The 19,244-nt window shown below is 39.1% G+C and overlaps 2 protein-coding genes and 1 long non-coding RNA gene across 29 annotated transcripts in view; 1 reads left to right on the plus strand and 2 right to left on the minus strand.

The window, feature by feature from the left end:
• The window catches only part of LOC307044420 (regulating synaptic membrane exocytosis protein 1-like), a gene marked incomplete at its 3' end in the record, with an annotated part of 141,083 nt that overhangs the window by 62,432 nt on the left and 59,407 nt on the right, over positions 1 to 19,244 (minus strand). The window lies entirely within an intron of this gene.
• Positions 4,152 to 8,732, minus strand: LOC307044426. Its single transcript, XR_013809639.1, has 2 exons — positions 5,876 to 8,732; positions 4,152 to 4,875 (listed from the first exon to the last, which is right to left on the minus strand). It is a non-coding gene; the product is annotated as an uncharacterized lncRNA (long non-coding RNA).
• LOC307044423 (uncharacterized protein) lies at positions 8,768 to 18,442 on the plus strand. 3 transcript variants are annotated; one of them, XM_079689647.1, is made up of 8 exons: positions 8,768 to 9,031; positions 9,468 to 9,528; positions 11,087 to 11,153; positions 11,395 to 14,111; positions 14,811 to 15,840; positions 16,698 to 16,850; positions 17,042 to 17,131; positions 17,796 to 18,442. In XM_079689647.1, exons 5-8 carry the CDS (start codon positions 14,827 to 14,829, stop codon positions 18,102 to 18,104), a joined length of 1,566 nt encoding a protein of 521 aa, XP_079545773.1. In that variant the 5' UTR covers positions 8,768 to 9,031; positions 9,468 to 9,528; positions 11,087 to 11,153; positions 11,395 to 14,111; positions 14,811 to 14,826; the 3' UTR covers positions 18,105 to 18,442. The 3 variants fall into 3 exon arrangements, with proteins under 3 accessions (XP_079545773.1, XP_079545775.1, XP_079545774.1); XM_079689649.1 differs by having other exon boundaries at positions 11,395 to 11,468; XM_079689648.1 differs by having other exon boundaries at positions 11,090 to 11,153.

The following is a 19,244-nucleotide window of genomic DNA, read 5'->3' on the forward strand; positions in this document are numbered from 1 at the left end:
GGATTACCCAATAGCGATAGCCTTAGAGGGCGAAGCCATATACGAAACAGAACCAAAACTCTAGATTATTTTAAATGTATCAATTTCTCTTAGAAACGTAATAATCTCACAATATATATTGCCTGATGTTTTCCCTAACAGTCCTGATAGCGACAAGTCATGGAATTTTGCTTTCTTCAGTGTCTGGAAAAGCACATTTCTCTGTGTACTATATTTCCTGCAAAGCAGTAAAACATGCTCAACAGTTTCTGGCTGGCTACAGTGTATACACTTTCCGGTTGGATGCTTTCCTATTATACTTAATGTATGATTGAGACCTGTATGACCTATTCTCATCCGAGAAATGACATTTTCCTCCCTTCTTTTAAACCCCACCTTCCTTCCATCCCCCACATACCTTTGAATTTTATAAAGATGTCTTCCTGTATCACTAAGGTCCCAATGATCTTGCCATGTTGTTTGTGCATATTTCTGTATGAATGTTTTAACCTTCGCTTTGCTGAGTTGAACTTCTATGTCTATGTTCATACTTTTGAGTGTTTGTTTGGCCAGAATATCCACCTGCTCATTACCCTCCACACCAACATGAGCAGGAACCCGGTGAAACGAGTTGCTATGCCTTTGATTTGCATTTTATATAAAATTAAATATATTTCATTTATTATGTCCATTCTAGATGAAGATCTACCTGATCGTATACTCGATAATGCTGAAAAGCTGTCAGATGCAATTACACTATTATGTATTTCTTTCTCCTCTATCCATTTCAATGCCAATACCAATGCCAACAACTCTGTGGTGTAAACTGACACATGGTCTGTTACCCTTTTCTTTATATGTGTATTACTCACTGGGATATATACTGCTGCCCCTGCACGCCCTGTCTCTGGATCTTTGGAACCATCTGTAAATATGATTGTTGAGTCTGAGTGATATCTTGCAAAAATAATTCTGGACTATGCGCCATACTGGTAGTTCTTTCTTTTCCTTTAATTCCCTTTGTATATTGAGGTCTAGACTTGGCAATGGGAATAACCAGGGTGGAATGGACGAGATTACTTTTCGCAGGATGACTATCACTGTGCCCCTGAAGGTTTACCCAGTATGCCAACATTAACTTCACTCTTCTTATCCTTAAAGGCATTTCTCCCATTTCCACCTGTATTGCCGATACTGGAGATGTTTTAAAAGCTCCACTACAAATTCTCAGGGCCTGAGCTTGTAGGACATCCAGTTTTTTAAGGTTTGATTCTGCTGCTGCCATGAATGCTATACACCCATAATCAAATACAGGTCTCATGAGTGCCCAATATATATTCATAAGTGATGACCTACTTGCTCCCCACTCCTGTCCCGCCAAACACCAAATAACATTGTTGACTTTTTTACATTTATTTTGAACTTTTCCTATATGATTGCTCCATGTTAGCTTTCTGTCAAACCAAACACCAAGAAATCTTATTCTACTAACCTGTTCAAGAGGTTGCTCATACAATTTTAACGATATAGGAGCAATGTTATGCCGTTTTGTAAAACAAATGAGCTGCGCCTTAGCTACTGACAGTTTGAATCCCCATTTATTTGTCCATTTTTCCACTTCAACTATTGCAGCTTGTATTTTCTTTCCAACATGTGCTACATTGCGGCCTTTTGCCCACAAAGCCCCATCATCTGCATACAAAGATTTTCCCATACTTGGATTAACTTGATTAAAAATGTCATGTATCATTATATTGAACAGCAACGGACTACACACACTACCTTGCGGAGTACCATTTTCCACAGCATAAACACTTGAATATTCTGCACCTAATCTTACTTGTATTTTTCTGTCCAGTAAAAAAATCATAACCCAATTATATGCTTTACCACCAATTCCCAATGATTTTAACTTGATTAGTAGTCCTTCCTTCCAGAGCATGTCATAAGCCTTTTCAATATCAAAGAAGACTGCAATCACTACTTCCTTGTTGGTCTGTGCTTTCCTGATGTCTGATTCTAAGCACAATATAGAATACATTGTATTCCGACCCCTACGGAACCCACTTTGATATGGGGACAACAGAGCTTTACTTTCTAAGATATATGTTAACCTTTCTGTAACCATTCTTTCCATGATTTTGCATAAATTAGATGTCAGGGCAATAGGCCTGTCGCTAGATGGATCTGAAGGGTCTTTCCCTGGCTTTAGGATGGGCACTATTATCGCTTGTTTCCACACTGAAGGAAGTTGGCCAGAATCCCACACCCTATTAAACAACCTTAACACAATGACTAGAGTGTTATCTGTCATGTGTTCCAACATTTTGTAACAAACACCATCTTTGAGTGGTTTGACGAGCACTAATAATTGCTCTTCTCAACTCAAACATACTAAAATGCAGGTCCAACTGATCTCCTACCGCTTCTACTCTATCCAATACTCTCGGGTTTTCCATGAGTGTCTTATATTGACAGAGCTAAACGGAGCTGTCTCGTGTGGACAGACACTTCCGGTGAACATTGCGTGTGGACGGAAGCTTTTTTGCGATTGCGTTTGCGTTAATCCTATGCGTTTAGCCGTATGCCTCCTCGTGTGGCCGGGGCCTAAGTGCTGTTCCAAACCAACGAGTGTGGAGCGGTGTTGAGGGGGAGTGGGCTATCAAGCCATCAAACAGCGAGTCTGCATCGGTGCTGACTGGACACCGGTCTCTACCTGACCGGAGTCAACGCTGTGTGTCCGTCAGGGAACACGCTGTTTACAAGTAGTTCCAGCAAGCATCCACTGATAAACTGCGATGTTAACAACCTCACGATAACCTCATATGTTTTAACTTAGGATCACACCTGTGTTTAGTCTAGAAAAAGGTAAATGTGTGCATTTTATTATAAAGTTGTGTATATTTACAGACTGTTCTGTTGCAAAAATTAAGAAGCCTATAAACATCAGGTTTAAAACTAATTAAAGATGTTTGGAGTTTTATTTGAGTTATTAATTTTTATTTGTTGTCTAAGAGATGCTGATTTGAAACCGTTGTTACATACAGTTACGGCATTTCCTGTTTCTGCGGAGTTTGTCCCAAAGCTTGCTGCTGTATTTACTCCCTCCATCTGACAGGAGAGAGCCTTTGCCATTTCCGTAACTGTTTCCTTTCAAGTTGGTTTCTAAAGCGCAAGGCTCAAAGGTTGAATCCTACATGATTAAAGGGATTTCTGGAGGCTGGGGTCTAAATCCCACTCATGACAGAGATTTACTTTGTGGTGGAATTAGCTCCGTCCTTAGAGACTTGGTTTAGGAGCCAGTTAAAGTCCCTGAATGACCAAGAGGATTGCCCATGTGCCCTGGCTTAGAGCAAGGCACCAGACCCCCACACTGCTCTAAGGGTGCTGTGTGCAGTGGTGAAAAGTAATAAAGTACATTTACTTATTACTGTACTTAAGTACAATTTTGAGGTACTCATACTTGAGTATTTCAATGTTTTGCTCCTTTGTACCTTTAGTTAATTTGCACATTTGGATTAATGATGTGAGATATAATCAACACTTAAAAAGACTTTAGTTTCACCTTGTGTAAATATTAACAAGCTACCCTGCATACAGTCATTACAACTAGCTGCACCTTATACATTGACACTTAACATTAGGAGACTAGTTGAAAATGATTCAATGACCTCCCTTCGTCAGAGTTAGTAGTGTGACAGTAAATAATAATGTTACTTGGCAATACTGAAAGAAAAAAAGCTCTTACGAATTAATTATACCAGGAATGTTGGTAAAAAATTACCACAAAAAGTAAACAGCACAGCACTGAAAAGTAGCATCTCATGGAGCAATTGTTAATAATAAAGGGTTAGTATTGATCGAAAATGTCGTAGCCCACCTGAAAAATAACCTGCACATTTCTTGATAATCAATTATCATAAATGTTTCACGCAAAAATGCCAGAAAATGTTGACATCAGACTCTTAAATATAGAAAAAAACACTATTGATGTGAATATGTTTGGAGATGGACTGAAAAAAGTCAGCAATTAAAAAGATGAATCTATAATATATTGTGCAGATAAATTAATCATACAAATAAATATTTTTAAAGTTACTCATTCCCTACAAAAAGTTAGCCTTCCAAAATTACAGTGGTCTATTATAGAAATAAAGCCAAAACAAACCACATGACTTCACTCATTTATTTAGAAACAAACATTAACAAAGCAATATATATTGTTCTCCCTAAAATATATAACTCACATTGGGAAAATGTATATAATAATATAACTTTGAAGAACTACTCTGAGTAGGCAAAAAAAAACGGTGTCTTGTAAACACCATATCCATATTCTGCAATACAAAGTCAGCAACTCACAAGGTAACTGGAATAATGAAAGTTAGGAGAACTTAGAAGTTAACATTGAATGAACACAATTATTCTGCCGTTCCTCTGTGCTCATGCCATTCGGTGAAGCAATTCCTGTATGGCATCAGACACAGCGGAACCTCGCAGCTCTGGCACATCCAAGACGTCTTCTGGTGCTTCCCCCAGTCTCTGCACAGGCTGCACTGCTCACTCCCAACAACCTGGTACCACTTGGTGGGCTTGATGAGCACAGGAAGGTGCTTCCATGATGTTCTGCTTGGCCTGTATATCCTTGGTTTGCTCCATCTCAGGTAACTCCTTCGTGTGTATCCCCTTCGGTTACAATAGTGACAGCCAAACCTGCATCGCTCGAAAACAGGTTCTCTGAAACCACCGTTTTCTCTGTAGTGGGTTGATGCAGCAGCTCCCCTGGCCTGTGGACTTCTTTGGGGTGACTTCCAATATGTTGCAGGGGGAGAAGGTGCAGGAAACAACAATTGTTCTTCCTTTGTATCTACAGGATCCTTCTCATCTGGACTGAAACTAAACATACAGGCAGAAAGGCAGGAATTTAATTTAATATAAAACTGTAACTGGCATTGCCACAGGAAACTTCTTCATATGCTACTACAAAAATAAATGCTGGTTCCAGACTTCTGCATCACTCACAACATGAGCAATTATTTAAAAAATCTAGGCTAATCTGAAGTACAAATAAATGTCAGTTGAGACTGGTGACAAGGTATAAGTGCTGCAGTACTTAATTACTTTAGTATGATTTTGAGGAACTTCTATTTGAGTATTCCATTTCATGCTACTGCCTGGAAGTATAAAACTAATTAAAGTTAGCTTCACCTTTACTTTTTGTATACTTGCTTGTCCGAGTTTTAATGCAGAATTTTTACTTGAAGCAGAGTAATTCTACTCTAGAATTATTACTGCATTACTCCGACTACTACACTGCATTCAAAATATGAGGAAAAGTGAAAGTACACAATCATTTGCATCAAAATATACTTAAAGTACCAAAAGTACTCATTATGCAGATTGGTCCATTTCAGAATAATATAACATGTTTTCATTGTAATTATTGATCATTTAAGTGTTATCAAAGCTGGTAAAGGGGCAGCTAGTTTTAATGACTTTGGTAGATTGTGAATTTTACTCAAGGTGTCAAGTCCTTTAAAGTGTTGATTCTATTTCCCATCATTAATACTGATTATTAATGAAAAGATAATAAATAAATAAAATGTAGTAGAGTAAAAGTACATTATATACCTCTGAATTGTAGTGGAAGAGAAGTACAAAGTAGCAAAAACAAATATAAATACTTAATAAAGTACAAATCTACTTTACTTTACACAACTGTAAATAGAGCCATGTGACGTAATATAACGGTGCCGTTTACTTCAAAAGCACATGCGTAGATGAAGGTAGCCTACTGCTAGCTAGCCAGAGCATTCAGTAATTTCACTTAATTACGAAAACGTCAATTCCACCTGTTGTGGGTAAATGTAACACACTGGAAATGTGACAAACGCACATTTCTCCCAGCTCCCTCGGTGACTCACTCCGTGATACCCCTGGAGAATCCAGCATGTCAGTAGTACTGTTTTCAAACCGCCTCTCGGTGGAGCTGACGGCGTAGCATTCATCCCATGTGGGGTTTTCAGATATATTGTCCAGAATAATTCGAAGGTTTTTGAAACGTGTGGACATTTTGGATAAAGTAATCAAGTACAATGCTTGGACTTGCGCATGTCCTGCTGCTGATCTGACGGATCGACGACGACGACGACTTCTTCTTCTTCTTCTTCTTCTTCTTCTTCTTCTTCTTCTTCTTCTTCTTCTTTTCTTTTCTTTAATGGCGAATCGCTTCCACTTGGAGCATATATCGCCACCTACTGTTGAGTTATTAAATGTTCATACTAAATCCTTGTCCTCAGACCAGTCCTTTTGAGGAATTTGAAGATCAGCTTGTTTGCTTCATTTCTTGATTTACTTTCGTATATTGACTTGAAATCCATGTCCTTGACGTTGAGTTGTTCCAGTGCAGTTTTCAGAATGAATCTTTCTCTGTTATAACCCGGGCAGCTAAAAAATAAATGATGTATTGTCTCTGGTTGTTGGCAACCATCACAATTGCCATTTGGATGTTTTCCAATCAGATGCAGTGATGAGTTTAATCCAGAGTGTCCCAATTGTATCCTGCTGTTAGGCTCTGTTTTCTTCTACTACTCCCCCAAGTGCTTCCTGTTCCTACTTCCCTTTGTATCTGGTATAAATGTCTTCCTTTTGTGTTACTGTCCCATAGTTTTTGCCATTGTTGCTTGATAACCACTTTTGTAAAAGATTTGACTTCTGCTCTACTGATGGGTACCATCATATCAATCTGGTTTGCTTTCAAACCACATTTTGCCAGTTGATCCACTACTTCATTCCCTCTAATACCCACATGCGCTGGAACCCACACAAATTGCACAACAATTCCCAGATGAACTAACCTAAACATGATGTGTAAAATTTCATGTAAAATATCAGTAAATATTTGTATAAACTTCCCATATTGTTCATGTAGAACAGTGTTCACATAAGCCTGTACATTGATTTTGTTTTTCATTGATTGTAACCGTTTCAATAATGATAAATCTACTATAGGTTGAGGTAGCAACCATGGTGGAACAGCTGATAACAACACCGTCTGAATAATATTCCATTCTTTAACTTTGAATACCTTACATATTTCCGAAACACAAACACAAAAACTTTCTTTTTTTATTTTGTTACTTTCCCAACTTGTTTGTACAGTTTGTTTAGTAGGGTGAGTATCTTTATGGCCCTGTAGATTTGCCCAGTTATTAACAATTAACTGTTTTCTCCTCAAATAAATTGGTATTTCTCCGACCTCTACCTGTCACGATCTGTCTGTGTTGTGTTTTGTCTTGTCTTTTTCTGTCTTTGGTTTCCTACTTTATTTTGTAAAGTGTTCACCTCCTGTCTTGCCTTTTGCTTTCTGTCTGTTTTCCCTCCCCGATTACCCGATTGTGTTCACCTGTGGCCCCTGTGTTTTCTCCTCCCTCCTCACCTGTGTCTTCTTTGTGTGATTAGTCTTGTGTGTATTTAAGTTCTGGTTTTTCTGTCTGTCTTTGTCGGTTTGTCTTTTGTTGGTGGATTAAGTTCTCCGGTGAGTGTTCTGTTTTGTATTTATTAGTATCCAGTAGCCTTGAAATAAAGGAATTTTCAGTTTAAATCTGCATTTGGGTCCTGCCTGCTTCACACCCCGTAACACTACCTGAAGTGCAGACACTGGTGTAGATCTGACTGCCCCACAGCATATCCTTAGTGCTTGTGCATGGACTCTTATCTAATTTTTGAAGAGAAGAATATGCAGCTGAACCTTACACTATTAGTCCGTATTCTATGGCTGATCTTATTAAGGCTGTGTATACGTTCCTCAAAGCAGCTTTATCAGCCCCCCACTTAGTGCCTGCCAAGCACCTCATAACATTTAAAACATTTAAAGTAGTATCTACTACTTTATCAATGTGAGTACTCCATGTGACTGGATCGACCTCTGACCTGATGACGTCACTATTAAGCTCTGTGATTGGCGTGACCCCATGTGTCGGGGCGTGGCTGGTGGGCAGCACTAGTTTGCTGACGTTGTCCGTGGCAACATGAGTGACAGTCCGCACACACACCAGACCGCAATTATGGCAGAAGCAAAAAAGCCCAAAATATATAATTTTCACTCCGAGTGGGAGGATGATTATTTTTCTATCTATTCCAATTCAAAGTCCATCTGTCTCATCTGCAATGCGAGCGTGGCTTTATCGAAGAAGGGTAATTTAGGAGCGGCATTTCAAAACAGCACAAACGCTGCGAGACGGAATTCCCTCCTAATTCTGCCCTATCCCAAAAGGTGAGGGACCTGAAAGGACAGCTAAATGCACAGCAGTCCATTTTCACCCGGTCCAACAACAAGAGCAAGGCTGCTAACATAGCATCTTATCGTGTCAGTCACGTTCTTGCGAAACACATGAAGTCTTTGAAAGACGGCAAAGTTGTGAAAGAAGCATTCCTGGAGGCTGCCGACGCGCTTTTTGGGGACAGTAAAATTAACAGTAGCATTTCAACAGGTATTTGATATAATACAAACTCAAGTTAGATACCGTTATTGATCAGCTGTAAGTTTTAGTTTGTTTGAACGTATTGATTATAATTATTGTACAAAATGGTTTAAGAATGCAAACTTAAATTGATTATAGTCTATTATCAATTCAGGTTAAGAAACTAGTGTTGCTTACATCGTATTTTAAAGGCATTTATTTTTATACTCTACTAAAATGCAACAAAAAAAGGGTTTGATTCTAGGATTTCTTTCCTGTGTCATATGTGGCAGCACTCACTGAAAAAAGGGGGACTGGCCATCTGTTGGATTTATCCAAGCCTATTGTGTGAATGTTATACAATTGCCTCATGTTCCGAAGCAAAATGTAATAGTATTGAGTAGAATCTACATTTTATGTGGAGAGAGTACATGAACTTGTTTAGGTCATGTTGGGATAAAATGAGTCAATCAAATAAATGTATCAATTCCACCGCAATATACCCCGCGAAATCGCGCAATGCATTTCTTTGTGGAAGAAGACAGCAGCAAGGAAGGCAGCTCTGTCCCGCCATTACCCAGCTTGGATCGGTAAGTATGGATGGTTGGAATACATTGGAATATTAGTTAATGCGTAACTATATGTAATATAATGCATTGAAAGTCACCAACATAAGTTAATGAACTGTCATGAAGTTATTTGCTCTCGTACTGTTGAATTAACATGTGCTACGTTTCCTCTGTGAAAATGGCGGGTGGGGCCCGCCGCAAGGTGTTGGTTCGTAGTTACTTAATGCTATCTGTTAATTTAGCCATTGTTAGCTAACGTCGCATTAGGATTAACGTTAGCTTTCAAACGAAAGCTTTGGTCAACGAGCATGCTCGTACGAGTTTACATTACTGTCTTTTAATTAAGAGGCTGGGGCGCTCACTTTTTAACCAAGCCACGCTCCAAAGTTATGCTAAATTTTAGCAAGGGAAAAACGGCAATACTTTTTTAATGTCAATGCTGTTGTTGCTGCTGCAGATTGCTGCTGTAGATTGCCGTCAGACGACCGTAGTGCCTCTGCTGTGGCTCAAGTTCTGTGGTGAGTATGTATTTTATCTGTAAATAACAGGATTAGAAGTGTGTGTATCGTTTATCAGAATTATGATACCAGTAGGCTACCCTTAAAACCTGATTGGGGTATGTTAGAAATTAAAATCAATGTTTTAATGGGGAAATGTAGTTTAAACATGCCGTCAGTTTTAATGCTCTTTTATACTGAAAAAACAGAAATTCTTGTGCACAAGCAGTTAAGCTTTTATTCTGAAAATCCTTCATCTCCGGTTAGCATTTAGCATGTGGCTAATATACGATTTCCTAAAGAGGTGAATTTAGTAGCGAAATGATATGGAGTGGTGCAAACCGAAGCCTACTGATTTAACACTACAACTATAGATGTCGATATACTACCATGCTGAATATTAAATGAAGGTACAGTTTATTTGAATACATTATTGTTTACAGACGAGAGTAGCATGTGACAACATCCGGAATGACCGGAAACCAAACGAGCCGAGAAGTATTGTTTAGAGTATTGATTACAGCGTTTAGAATGTGTTAAATGAAAAGTGATGAAAGAGAATATGAGGAGAAACGGCGTGTTAAGCATATATTGAATGTGAAAAGAACCTATCCTCTGTTTAAATGCAATAACGGACATTGGAGACGAGGTGAGCCGGCTGGCGGGGAGGAGCCAGCAGAGGATATATAAACAGCACCGGAGGAGAGATCCATTCTCTTCTCTTCCCTATCGAGGAGAGCCAGATCACAGCTGTTTGTCTGACTGAACAATATCATGCTTGTGACCAACCCGCGCCTTTTTAAATTAAAGTACCCAATTGAACTTTCACAGAGACTCCATTTAGTCTCCTATTTTAAAGCTTCTCTCCTGGTCGGGAGAATAACGAACACAGTTAACAGGTACTAACGGGGCTAACGGCTACTTAGGGGCTAACGGCTTAGCATGGTTAGCAGTCCGGTGCATCAGCTTTAGGGCATATATGTTTGTGCGTCATTCTAGGTGATACAGACAGGCTATATGCTCTAGTTACGAGAAGCACATGGCTAATTACTATGCAGCACATGGTTAATTATTATGCAGACTGACATCATCTGACTTTCCCAGTGCCCCATGTAGCAGTGATTATTATGATAAGGATAGGTATCCTTTGACTTGAGAAGTCGATACTACTTGGTACCAGATTATTTCGGTAGGTACCCAGCCGTATATATACATGTACATTGAAGGGAGCAATGGTGTCATTTACATTTTCAGATGCAGACATGTATATTGGCTATTTGTTGATCTGCTATAAAAAAGATTGGCATCATCCCTCAAAATAACATAATCTGTTGACCTGTAGAGTCATAGCCGCGGGAAGTCATTTTACTTAGGGGGTGAGGCCAAAAGTGGGGAGAGATTTCAACAGTAACATGAACATAATAGTAACCATTAAAAAATGTACACCATTCACCAACAGGGGGTGCTGCAGCACCTCCAGAACCCCTACTTCCCGTATGTGTAGAGTATTTACAATTTTTGTCTATAGAAATACTGTTTTGCATTGTATAAGTGTTTTTTGTGTTGCTCTTTGTTGCAGCAGATTGAAACGCGAACTCTGTGCGTGTCTGGAGTCGGCGCTTTTACTGTGGGCTCAAATTGATGTGGTGAGAATACAATTGTATTTTGGTTTAACCCTGTCCCACTCGGTGTGATTGGCCATTGTGTGATGTGTCATACTTTTTGAAATGCTTTTTATAAACAGTTGTGTCACTACTGTTACTTAGACTTTCCCCATTTTATTATTGATTGATGTTTGTTATTTCATTTTGACAGCTTGTCTTACATTTTTGTCAGAATTTTCTCATTAGACATTAATCCTTCTTTGTTTCCATTTGTCTTTTGCAGTGAATGGTGCTGCAAGTTTGCCAGAATGTTGCTGTGAATGTGGCGTTGTAAGGCCTGCCCCTCAGTTTTACCAAGTAGGTCCCAAATATTAAAACATTATCGAGTGAAACATAGATATTATGGGAATAATAATCGTTTTCCTTGTGTATATGTAAGCTGCCCCTGCACTTTTAAAACGTGGAATGCGCTTTTAATTCATTTGAATAGATTTCATGTGACTAAAACCAGTCATCAATCCAAGAGCTGTATATTTAGGTGCCAGTTATGTCCTTGTAAGGATCTTGTCTCGGAAAGGTATTACTGGGCTCACATTAATGCACACCTTAACAAAAATGAGGTTGTAACTTGCATGTTTTTAGATTGCAACTTTCAAACAAATATCTACGGAACATTTAAATCCCACTGGAGCAGAAAACATACTTATTATTCAATTACAGATTTTAAACCAGAAATTGTGACATCAACCACCTTTGTTTCTCTGGAATCTGCGCAAAATACTTCAGATGATGAAATAGGTGAGGCATACTCTGATGCACAACCAGATTGCAGTGTTTATGCCCCGAATGACCTTCCAAATGTAATTGAACAAACTTTTGCAGCAGCTTTGTTAAAGTTGGAACATTTAACCCATGTACCAAGCACAGCAATCAATGATTTTTTGCTAGAGCTTCACAACTTAACTAGCTCTCTCTCGAGTTCCCACACTGATGGCGTTCTAGTTGATATTTTTCAGAAGCACAAACTCCAGGTTGACAGAGCTATCATAGAGGAAATAACCACTTCTCTGTGCACTGGGAATCCTATAAATAAAGCCATAGAGAAGGGTGGTCCTTTGAGTTCTACATATCAACGTAAGCAGTATTACAAGGCAAACTTTAATATTGTTGAACCAGTTGAATGTATTTTGGATGCTAAAGAGAAGAAAACCTTCCAGTATGTCCCCATTCTTGAATCTCTACAGGTGCTGTTGAATAGGAAAGATATTGTGGACAAGTTAGTTTGTAGTCACAAAACGCAAAGGGAAACAGAGACAGCAAAAGAAATTGTGTACAAGTGTTTCAGGGATGGTCTGCATTGTAAGCAAAACAGTTTATTGTCAGGTCAAGAGTTAAGGGTATATCTATTGGTTTGTATGTTGATGACTTTGAGGTCTGTAACCCTCTTGGCACCTCCCGTAAAACCCACAAACTTTGTGCTGTGTACTGGGTGCTGAGTAACCTACCCCCAGGGTCTCATTCCTCTTTGTCCTCCATTTACTTAGCTATTTTGTGCAAAACAGACAATGTTAAGACCTATGGCTATGACAAGGTTTTAGAGCCACTTCTACGTGATCTCAGGTCTTTGGAAGTTGATGGAATTTTTGTCCCACAACTGGGAACATCGCTCAAAGGTACAGTTCAAACTATTGCTGCAGACAATTTAGGAACTCATGGATTAGCGGGTTTTGTTGAGAATTTTTCAGGCACCTATTTTTGTCGTTTTTGTACTGCAACAGCTTCAGACATTGCATCAAATGAGGTTAGAGCAGGAACTTTCAGCCTCAGAACAAAAGAAATACATGACACTCATGTCAGAACAGCCCTAGATAGTGGCAGCAGCTGTTTTGGAGTTAAAAGAGCTTGTCCTTTGACTAAAGCGCTTTCTCATTTTAATGTCATCAGTGGCTACCCTCCTGACATTGCCCACGATCTCTTTGAAGGCATTGTGCCTGTTGAAATAGCACATTGTCTAACATTTCTAATCTCAAAGAAGTACATAACCTTGGAAGATATTAACAATTCCATTCTACATTTCCCATACAAGTGGACAGACAAAACAAATAAGCCTCATATTTTGCCACAAAATCTCTCACACAGGAAAACCATAGGTGGTAATGCCCATGAAAACTGGTGCTTGTTAAGATTGCTCCCATTTATAATTGGGCCTAAGATTCCTGAGCATGATCCAGCATGGCAGGTCTTGTTGGACCTAAAACAGATTGTTGAGCTTGTGGTTTCCCCAGTTCACAACGACGAATCTATTGCATACCTTGAGAGCAAAATTTCAGACCATAGACAAAGGTATCAAGAGGTTTTTCCTAACAATAGACTGCGTCCCAAACACCACTACATAGAACATTACCCACAACTAATAAGGTTTTTTGGGCCTCTTGTGGGACTTTGGACTATGAGGTTTGAGGCAAAGCACAGTTTCTTTAAAAACATAATCAAACACACCAGTTGCTTTAAAAACGTGCCCCTATCTCTGGCTGTGAAACATCAGTTTATGATTGGCTACCACTTATCCAAGTATTGATAAACAAATGCTGGATGTCTCAGATGTATCTTCTGTCCCCTTAGATGTTTTGAAGGAGGAGCTAGTTCAAGCTTTTAAACAGAAAGATCCTGACATATCTGAAATACACCTTGCAAAAAATGTTTGGAGCAAGGGAATAAACTACAGGACAGGTATGGTAGTTGTCCATGGGTCGGAAGGTGGCTTGCCCGAATTTGGGGAAATCCATCAAATATGCATTTTGCATCAGAGAGTGTTTTTTGTCTTGAAACTGCTGTGTGGATGGTATAGTGAGCACTACAGAGCCTTTGAGGTGACTCCATCTCCGTCACGAGAACTTGCTCTTGTAGAAGTCTGTGAACTGGTCGATGAGTATCCCTTGGCCGCCTATCTGGTTGGATGTGTGCGGATGGTGACCTTGAAGAGATCAATCTGTGTCTGAGGTAAAGCAACAAATTAAACACTGCTTGGGCAGGTACAGACTAAAGTACCGAGAATAGGTACTGTTGGGTACTGGTATCGGTTCAAACACATATTTATATATATAAACAATAGATGGCTCATGGGAGATTTTCCAGCGTAGCTCACCGGCCGCCATCTTGCTGCAGTCACCAGCTACTGTTGTAAGGTGAGTGATCTGCACAAAAATACTCTTAACTCGCTGAAATCTTGACTGATTTACAAACGGTTTGGTTTATTATAAACGTTATTAGCATGGCTATGATACAGGAGACAACAAGACATGTTGAAAAAAAATTCATAATTATAAGTATGCAGTACCATAACTACATCTTTGATGTTTATAACAAACCAACCCGTTTGAAAATTGAGCAAACTATGGTTATTTAAATAGTAAACCATAATGTTATGAATGAGCGAGCTGACTGCAGCAAGATGGCGGCCATGTTGCAACGTCGGTCTCCATTGGCCAGCAGCATGGGTGAGCCATCTATTGTTTATATCTATGGGTTCAAATGTGAACAGTACCCAACCCTATACATTGGTCCAATAACATTGTTATTGTTCTTCACAATGAACCCTTTTAAAAAATGACAAGCATTCACTCTTCTACCAAGCCCCATGTACTTGAAATAAAACTAATTCTAAACCTTTTATTGTTTATATACTCTCTTTCCTAACAGACGGTGAAGAAAGACCATGATGACATCAGCTGTTCTCAGAGTAATCCTAGGGGCTGACAGCTGTCAGAGGGTGGTGATTTCTGCTGGCCTGCCTTCAACTGTGAATGAACTGGAGAATGAGATAAAGACTCAGTGTAATGTAAAGGAACCTTTTCGGCTGCAGTTCATGGACACGCTTTTTGGCGATGAATTTATGAACTTAACTTCCATGGGAGAAATACAAGACAAAGCTACAGTCAAGGTCATATACACATCATGCAGACCTCTCAATGCTGATGCAGATCAATGTGTGGACAGTTGCTCCTTTCCACCAACCAGTCATCCTGATGACACCACATCTTCTCTAGGCGACAGCACCGGGATTCTCACATCTCCAGAGTCCACTTCTTCACGGTCTTCATGGCCAGGTGTGTTCCATGTTCCCCGTTTTTCGTATGATGCAGAGATTAAGCTTGAAAAGGCCCACAGAGTTCTCAGAGAAGAAGGGACACTGTTGATCCCTGATTCAAAGCTCAAGTCTGATATACTAGAGGGGTTGATTCAGGAGGTAGTTAAGCACAAAGTCTACGCCACGGACAGGGAGTTTGACCAAGTTGCAGAGGCGCTCGTCATGAAGCATCCATGTTTACAAGAAAAAGGCTCAGCCTCTGGCTATGGGGGATGGAAGACTAGTCTCAAATACAAGTTGTCCAACTACCGCACACATCTCCGGAAAGTGGGATGTCCTGAAGTATGTGTAAATACTTTGAAACATAAACCAGAAGGGAAACGTTCTCCTGCTTTTAAAGTTAAGAAACCAAAGAGGGGTGAAATGGCCTACTGCCCTGACTTTCCACTTGGAGAATGCGCCCAGTCCTTGGAGAAGATGAGGGTTGAACTCCTTTCAGATTACAAGAAGCGTAATAACAGAGAGACAGTTAAGGCTAAAATGGAGAAAACATTTGCATTGAGAAGACAAGAAGTCATTAGTGATGTTCCCATGACCAGTGATGTACAAGAGAGATGGCCAGCTCTCTTTGGTGTAATGGAGGTGAGTACAAAGATAATGGTGTAACTTTTTGTGCTGTAGATGGTATATGCAACTGTTAGAGTAAAGCTTGGCCCCATTACGATGTTGTTCAGAAGTAGGTGCAAATGAATGCTGGATGTTGAAAAGCTGATGCTTCACTGCATTGCTGGCTTAAATGTGTAAGAAGAAGGTGAAGTAGTAGGAATATTTGAAAAAGTGGGAACATGATTGAAGCAGATGAGTAGGGCTTGAGTTTAAGGATGTCCGTCATCCCGGGGGCCGAAAAAAATAGGATTGAGGAGGAGGAACATTTATTTAGCAAGGAATTTGGGCCTAGAGTTAAAAGGAAAAATACCGTGATATCTTCATAAATTAAAATGACTGCAAGTTTTGTTTAGCACAAGTTCTTATTAAACCTCCTTGAGAACAGAAACACACAGCACATACTGCTGGTGTCATGTCCCTACTGGTTTTCAGACTAACTGGTTTCCACATGTTGTGTTTACCGAACACAACAGTTGTGGTCTGCCTCTGTCATCAGATTCGTCACACATTCACAAACATATTATTGGCGATTTTCAGGTCCAAATCTCGTATCTACTGTGGCGAATATGATTGTATAAGTTAGCACTACATCAAAGCCGCCTAAAAAAATAAGTTTGTCTAAAATATATATCAGATCGCGTCAAGCTGGATTACATCTCGGTAGAGCAAAATGCTTTCAGCATTCACACCCAATATTCCATAGCCGAAATCAAATGCTGAGCAAACATGCATAGTGCATACAGTTATGTGATTGGCAGCTGTAAGTTTAATGAAACAAATGTGTGTATGTCAGTGGGCCGTGTTGTTAAAAAATGGTTTCATTTTTTTTTCAGGTTAACGCAGAGTTCAAGCGGATTACAACTATGGCTCTACAGTCAAGGTTCCTGTCACAGCTTGACCTACACTCCGCAAGTCTGCTGAGGGTGTTCTCGAAAAAATCGGGGCAGCAGGGCAAGAAGTTAAAAGACATGGCTGCCATGATGACGGTAAGAACTTTTGAACTGTGTGTATATGTGTAGATATGTGTGTGTGTGTGTGTGTGTATATATATAATATTTCCTTTTTGGCATTAGGTCAGTCTAAAATCAATTACAATGGTAAATTATCCCAAAATGTGACCACTCCATAGGTTCAATTTGATTAAAATGTCCCTATATTCTTTGTTTTAATCCTTAAGGAAGACATCGATGCTGACAGGGAGTGCCTCATTAAAGGACTCTGCATCTACCTCAATGAGGATCCTGAGGATCTGGTGAAGGAGTACATGGTGAGTGTGTGCTAAAGTAGTAGGCCACATACAAAAAAGAAGTTAGTTTGAACATGTTTTTAAGAAGAAAAATAGCCTCAGTTAAAAGAACCTCATTTGACCAGATATACCAGACCATATTACCAGACATGTTACTTAGCTGTCTTCCTGAAATTGATATTATAATTGGTTTTGTTAGAATTAACATGGTCTATCATGATTTGTGTTCTTCTGATTCCAGAAACACATTCAAATACTAATGCAATAGTCTTAAGGACAGCTCTATCCTCCTCAGGCTGCAGTATCTTCCACCTGTAGGGCTTATATTACATCACATAGGATGAATTATGAATCAGGAGTAGTACCTAATGCTTTGCTCATTAGTCTCCAGCATTTGGTGTCATTTCATTTCACCTGTTTATTCTCTCCAACCTTCTCCTCTTTTTAAAGTCGCTGATATATATATTACCAATAATAATTACCATTCACTCAATTTAATGTACAACCTACAATCTGTTAGCCAGGCTGGTGAAACCCACAGGTGAAAACAAACCAGGTATTCTTCTTCGCAAGCATTGTGCTAATTAGTGTAGTGCCACAGTAGAGTCAAATAAGCAAATTGTGTCTTAATGAGGTCCGAGTAAAAAAAATCTTATCCTTAAAGAAATAATTTGTCTTCCACCAGGACATGACTGAGGCCAACACACTACGTGAGGTAGAAGAAACAACAGTGGGGATCTATGTTGCCAGAGAGACTCCCAGCAGTGACTACTCTGATGTCGGAGTTATCCTCGAGGGTGTGGTGGTGCTTCAGGATCTGGAGAATGTGGCTCTTGCAGCTGTAATGCTGTTTGGACTCATGTATGCCCTAAACATGAATTACCCGTTGAAGCTCCGCAACACCTTAGAAGTTATTCAGAAGCTTATAATGGAGGTGGATGCATCTGACCTTTCAAGAAAGGCCCAAAACTTGAAGAGGAAAATGCACGAGTGAAGAGAGCTCACTGTCCATGTTCACTGTCCATGTTCACGGCTCGCTGTTCCTACACTGTTCTTGTAGTTGAGATGCAGAGTATACATTCCTGGACTGAGTGGTGTGGCTGGTTCTCCCACCATCGCAGTTATTGATGCCTTATAAAAAGCAGGGGATGCTTTATTTATATATATATATATATTGTTTTTTTGTTTACGTTGTTGTTGTTGTAACGAAATTGCTAAACGATATGTAAGGTCCTTTTTAATATTTGTACTTCTCAAATTGGAGATTAGTTTTGGAAAGACTTGAGTGATTATTTAATCTCCAGGTTCTTGAATAAAGGTCTTGAAACAAAACTTTCTAATCGTTTTCAATGCAAAAAAAGTGGGTTATGTTTACTTTTAAAATCTGTTTCATATTTACATAAAATTATATTTATAAATATAATGTATAACAACAAAAATTACAATTCTGAAAACATGTAATAGACATGGGAATATTAAAATAACAAATATTGCTAGAGTTATGTGATCAAATAGTGTTGGAATAAAAGGGATTGAATTGTGTTTGAATAAAGTGATCAAAATGGGTTGGAGTAAAATGATGAAAGTGTTTAATTTACTTTATTGAAACACATTTCAATAACTTTGAATCAACACAAAGTAATTGCGTTGATTGGACATAAATCGTTTGTGTTGATTTAAAACAATTCTATAGGTTGCTGCCAAAGCAAATTATTTGTGTGCAACAAATGTCCACAATTGAATTGAGTAAATCCAATGTGTTCTTTTTTTCAGTGCTGTTCAATGTTTCTTGAAAACATTACCCACTGTAGTATGTGACGTGTGAATAAACTCCAACTCTGTATCAACAACACTGTTGTGTAACTTCAGTTAAATACTTGTTTGTGTGTAGATTAGAAAGAGGTAAGATAAATGATCTGCAGTATTTTATTAAGTATTCATCGTACAAAGGTCCGTTTTATACAAGTAGAAGTGTGTATTTACCTGGTAGTAGGCTGTCAGTAATGGCTACGCCTCTCTATTTGGACTGGTAGATCTCGGCAGACTGGAAACTTTAAAAGTAGCTCTTGGTTGAAAAAAGGTTGGGCACCCCTGGCCTAGCTATTCACTGTATATCGTCCCAAAAAAATATAAC

Source organism: Notothenia rossii (genome assembly GCF_949606895.1).
Source record: "Notothenia rossii genome assembly, chromosome: 6".
Classification (NCBI taxonomy): Eukaryota; Metazoa; Chordata; class Actinopteri; order Perciformes; family Nototheniidae; genus Notothenia; species Notothenia rossii.

Coding starts and splice junctions, on each gene's coding strand:
- LOC307044423 (XM_079689647.1), top strand. CDS start 14,827: ATGATGACATCAGCTGTTCTCAGAGTAATCCTAGGGGCTGACAGCTGT. Junction 15,841..16,697: donor CTCTCTTTGGTGTAATGGAG/GTGAGTACAAAG, acceptor TTTTTTTTTCAG/GTTAACGCAGAGTTCAAGCG. Junction 17,132..17,795: donor ATCTGGTGAAGGAGTACATG/GTGAGTGTGTGC, acceptor GTCTTCCACCAG/GACATGACTGAGGCCAACAC.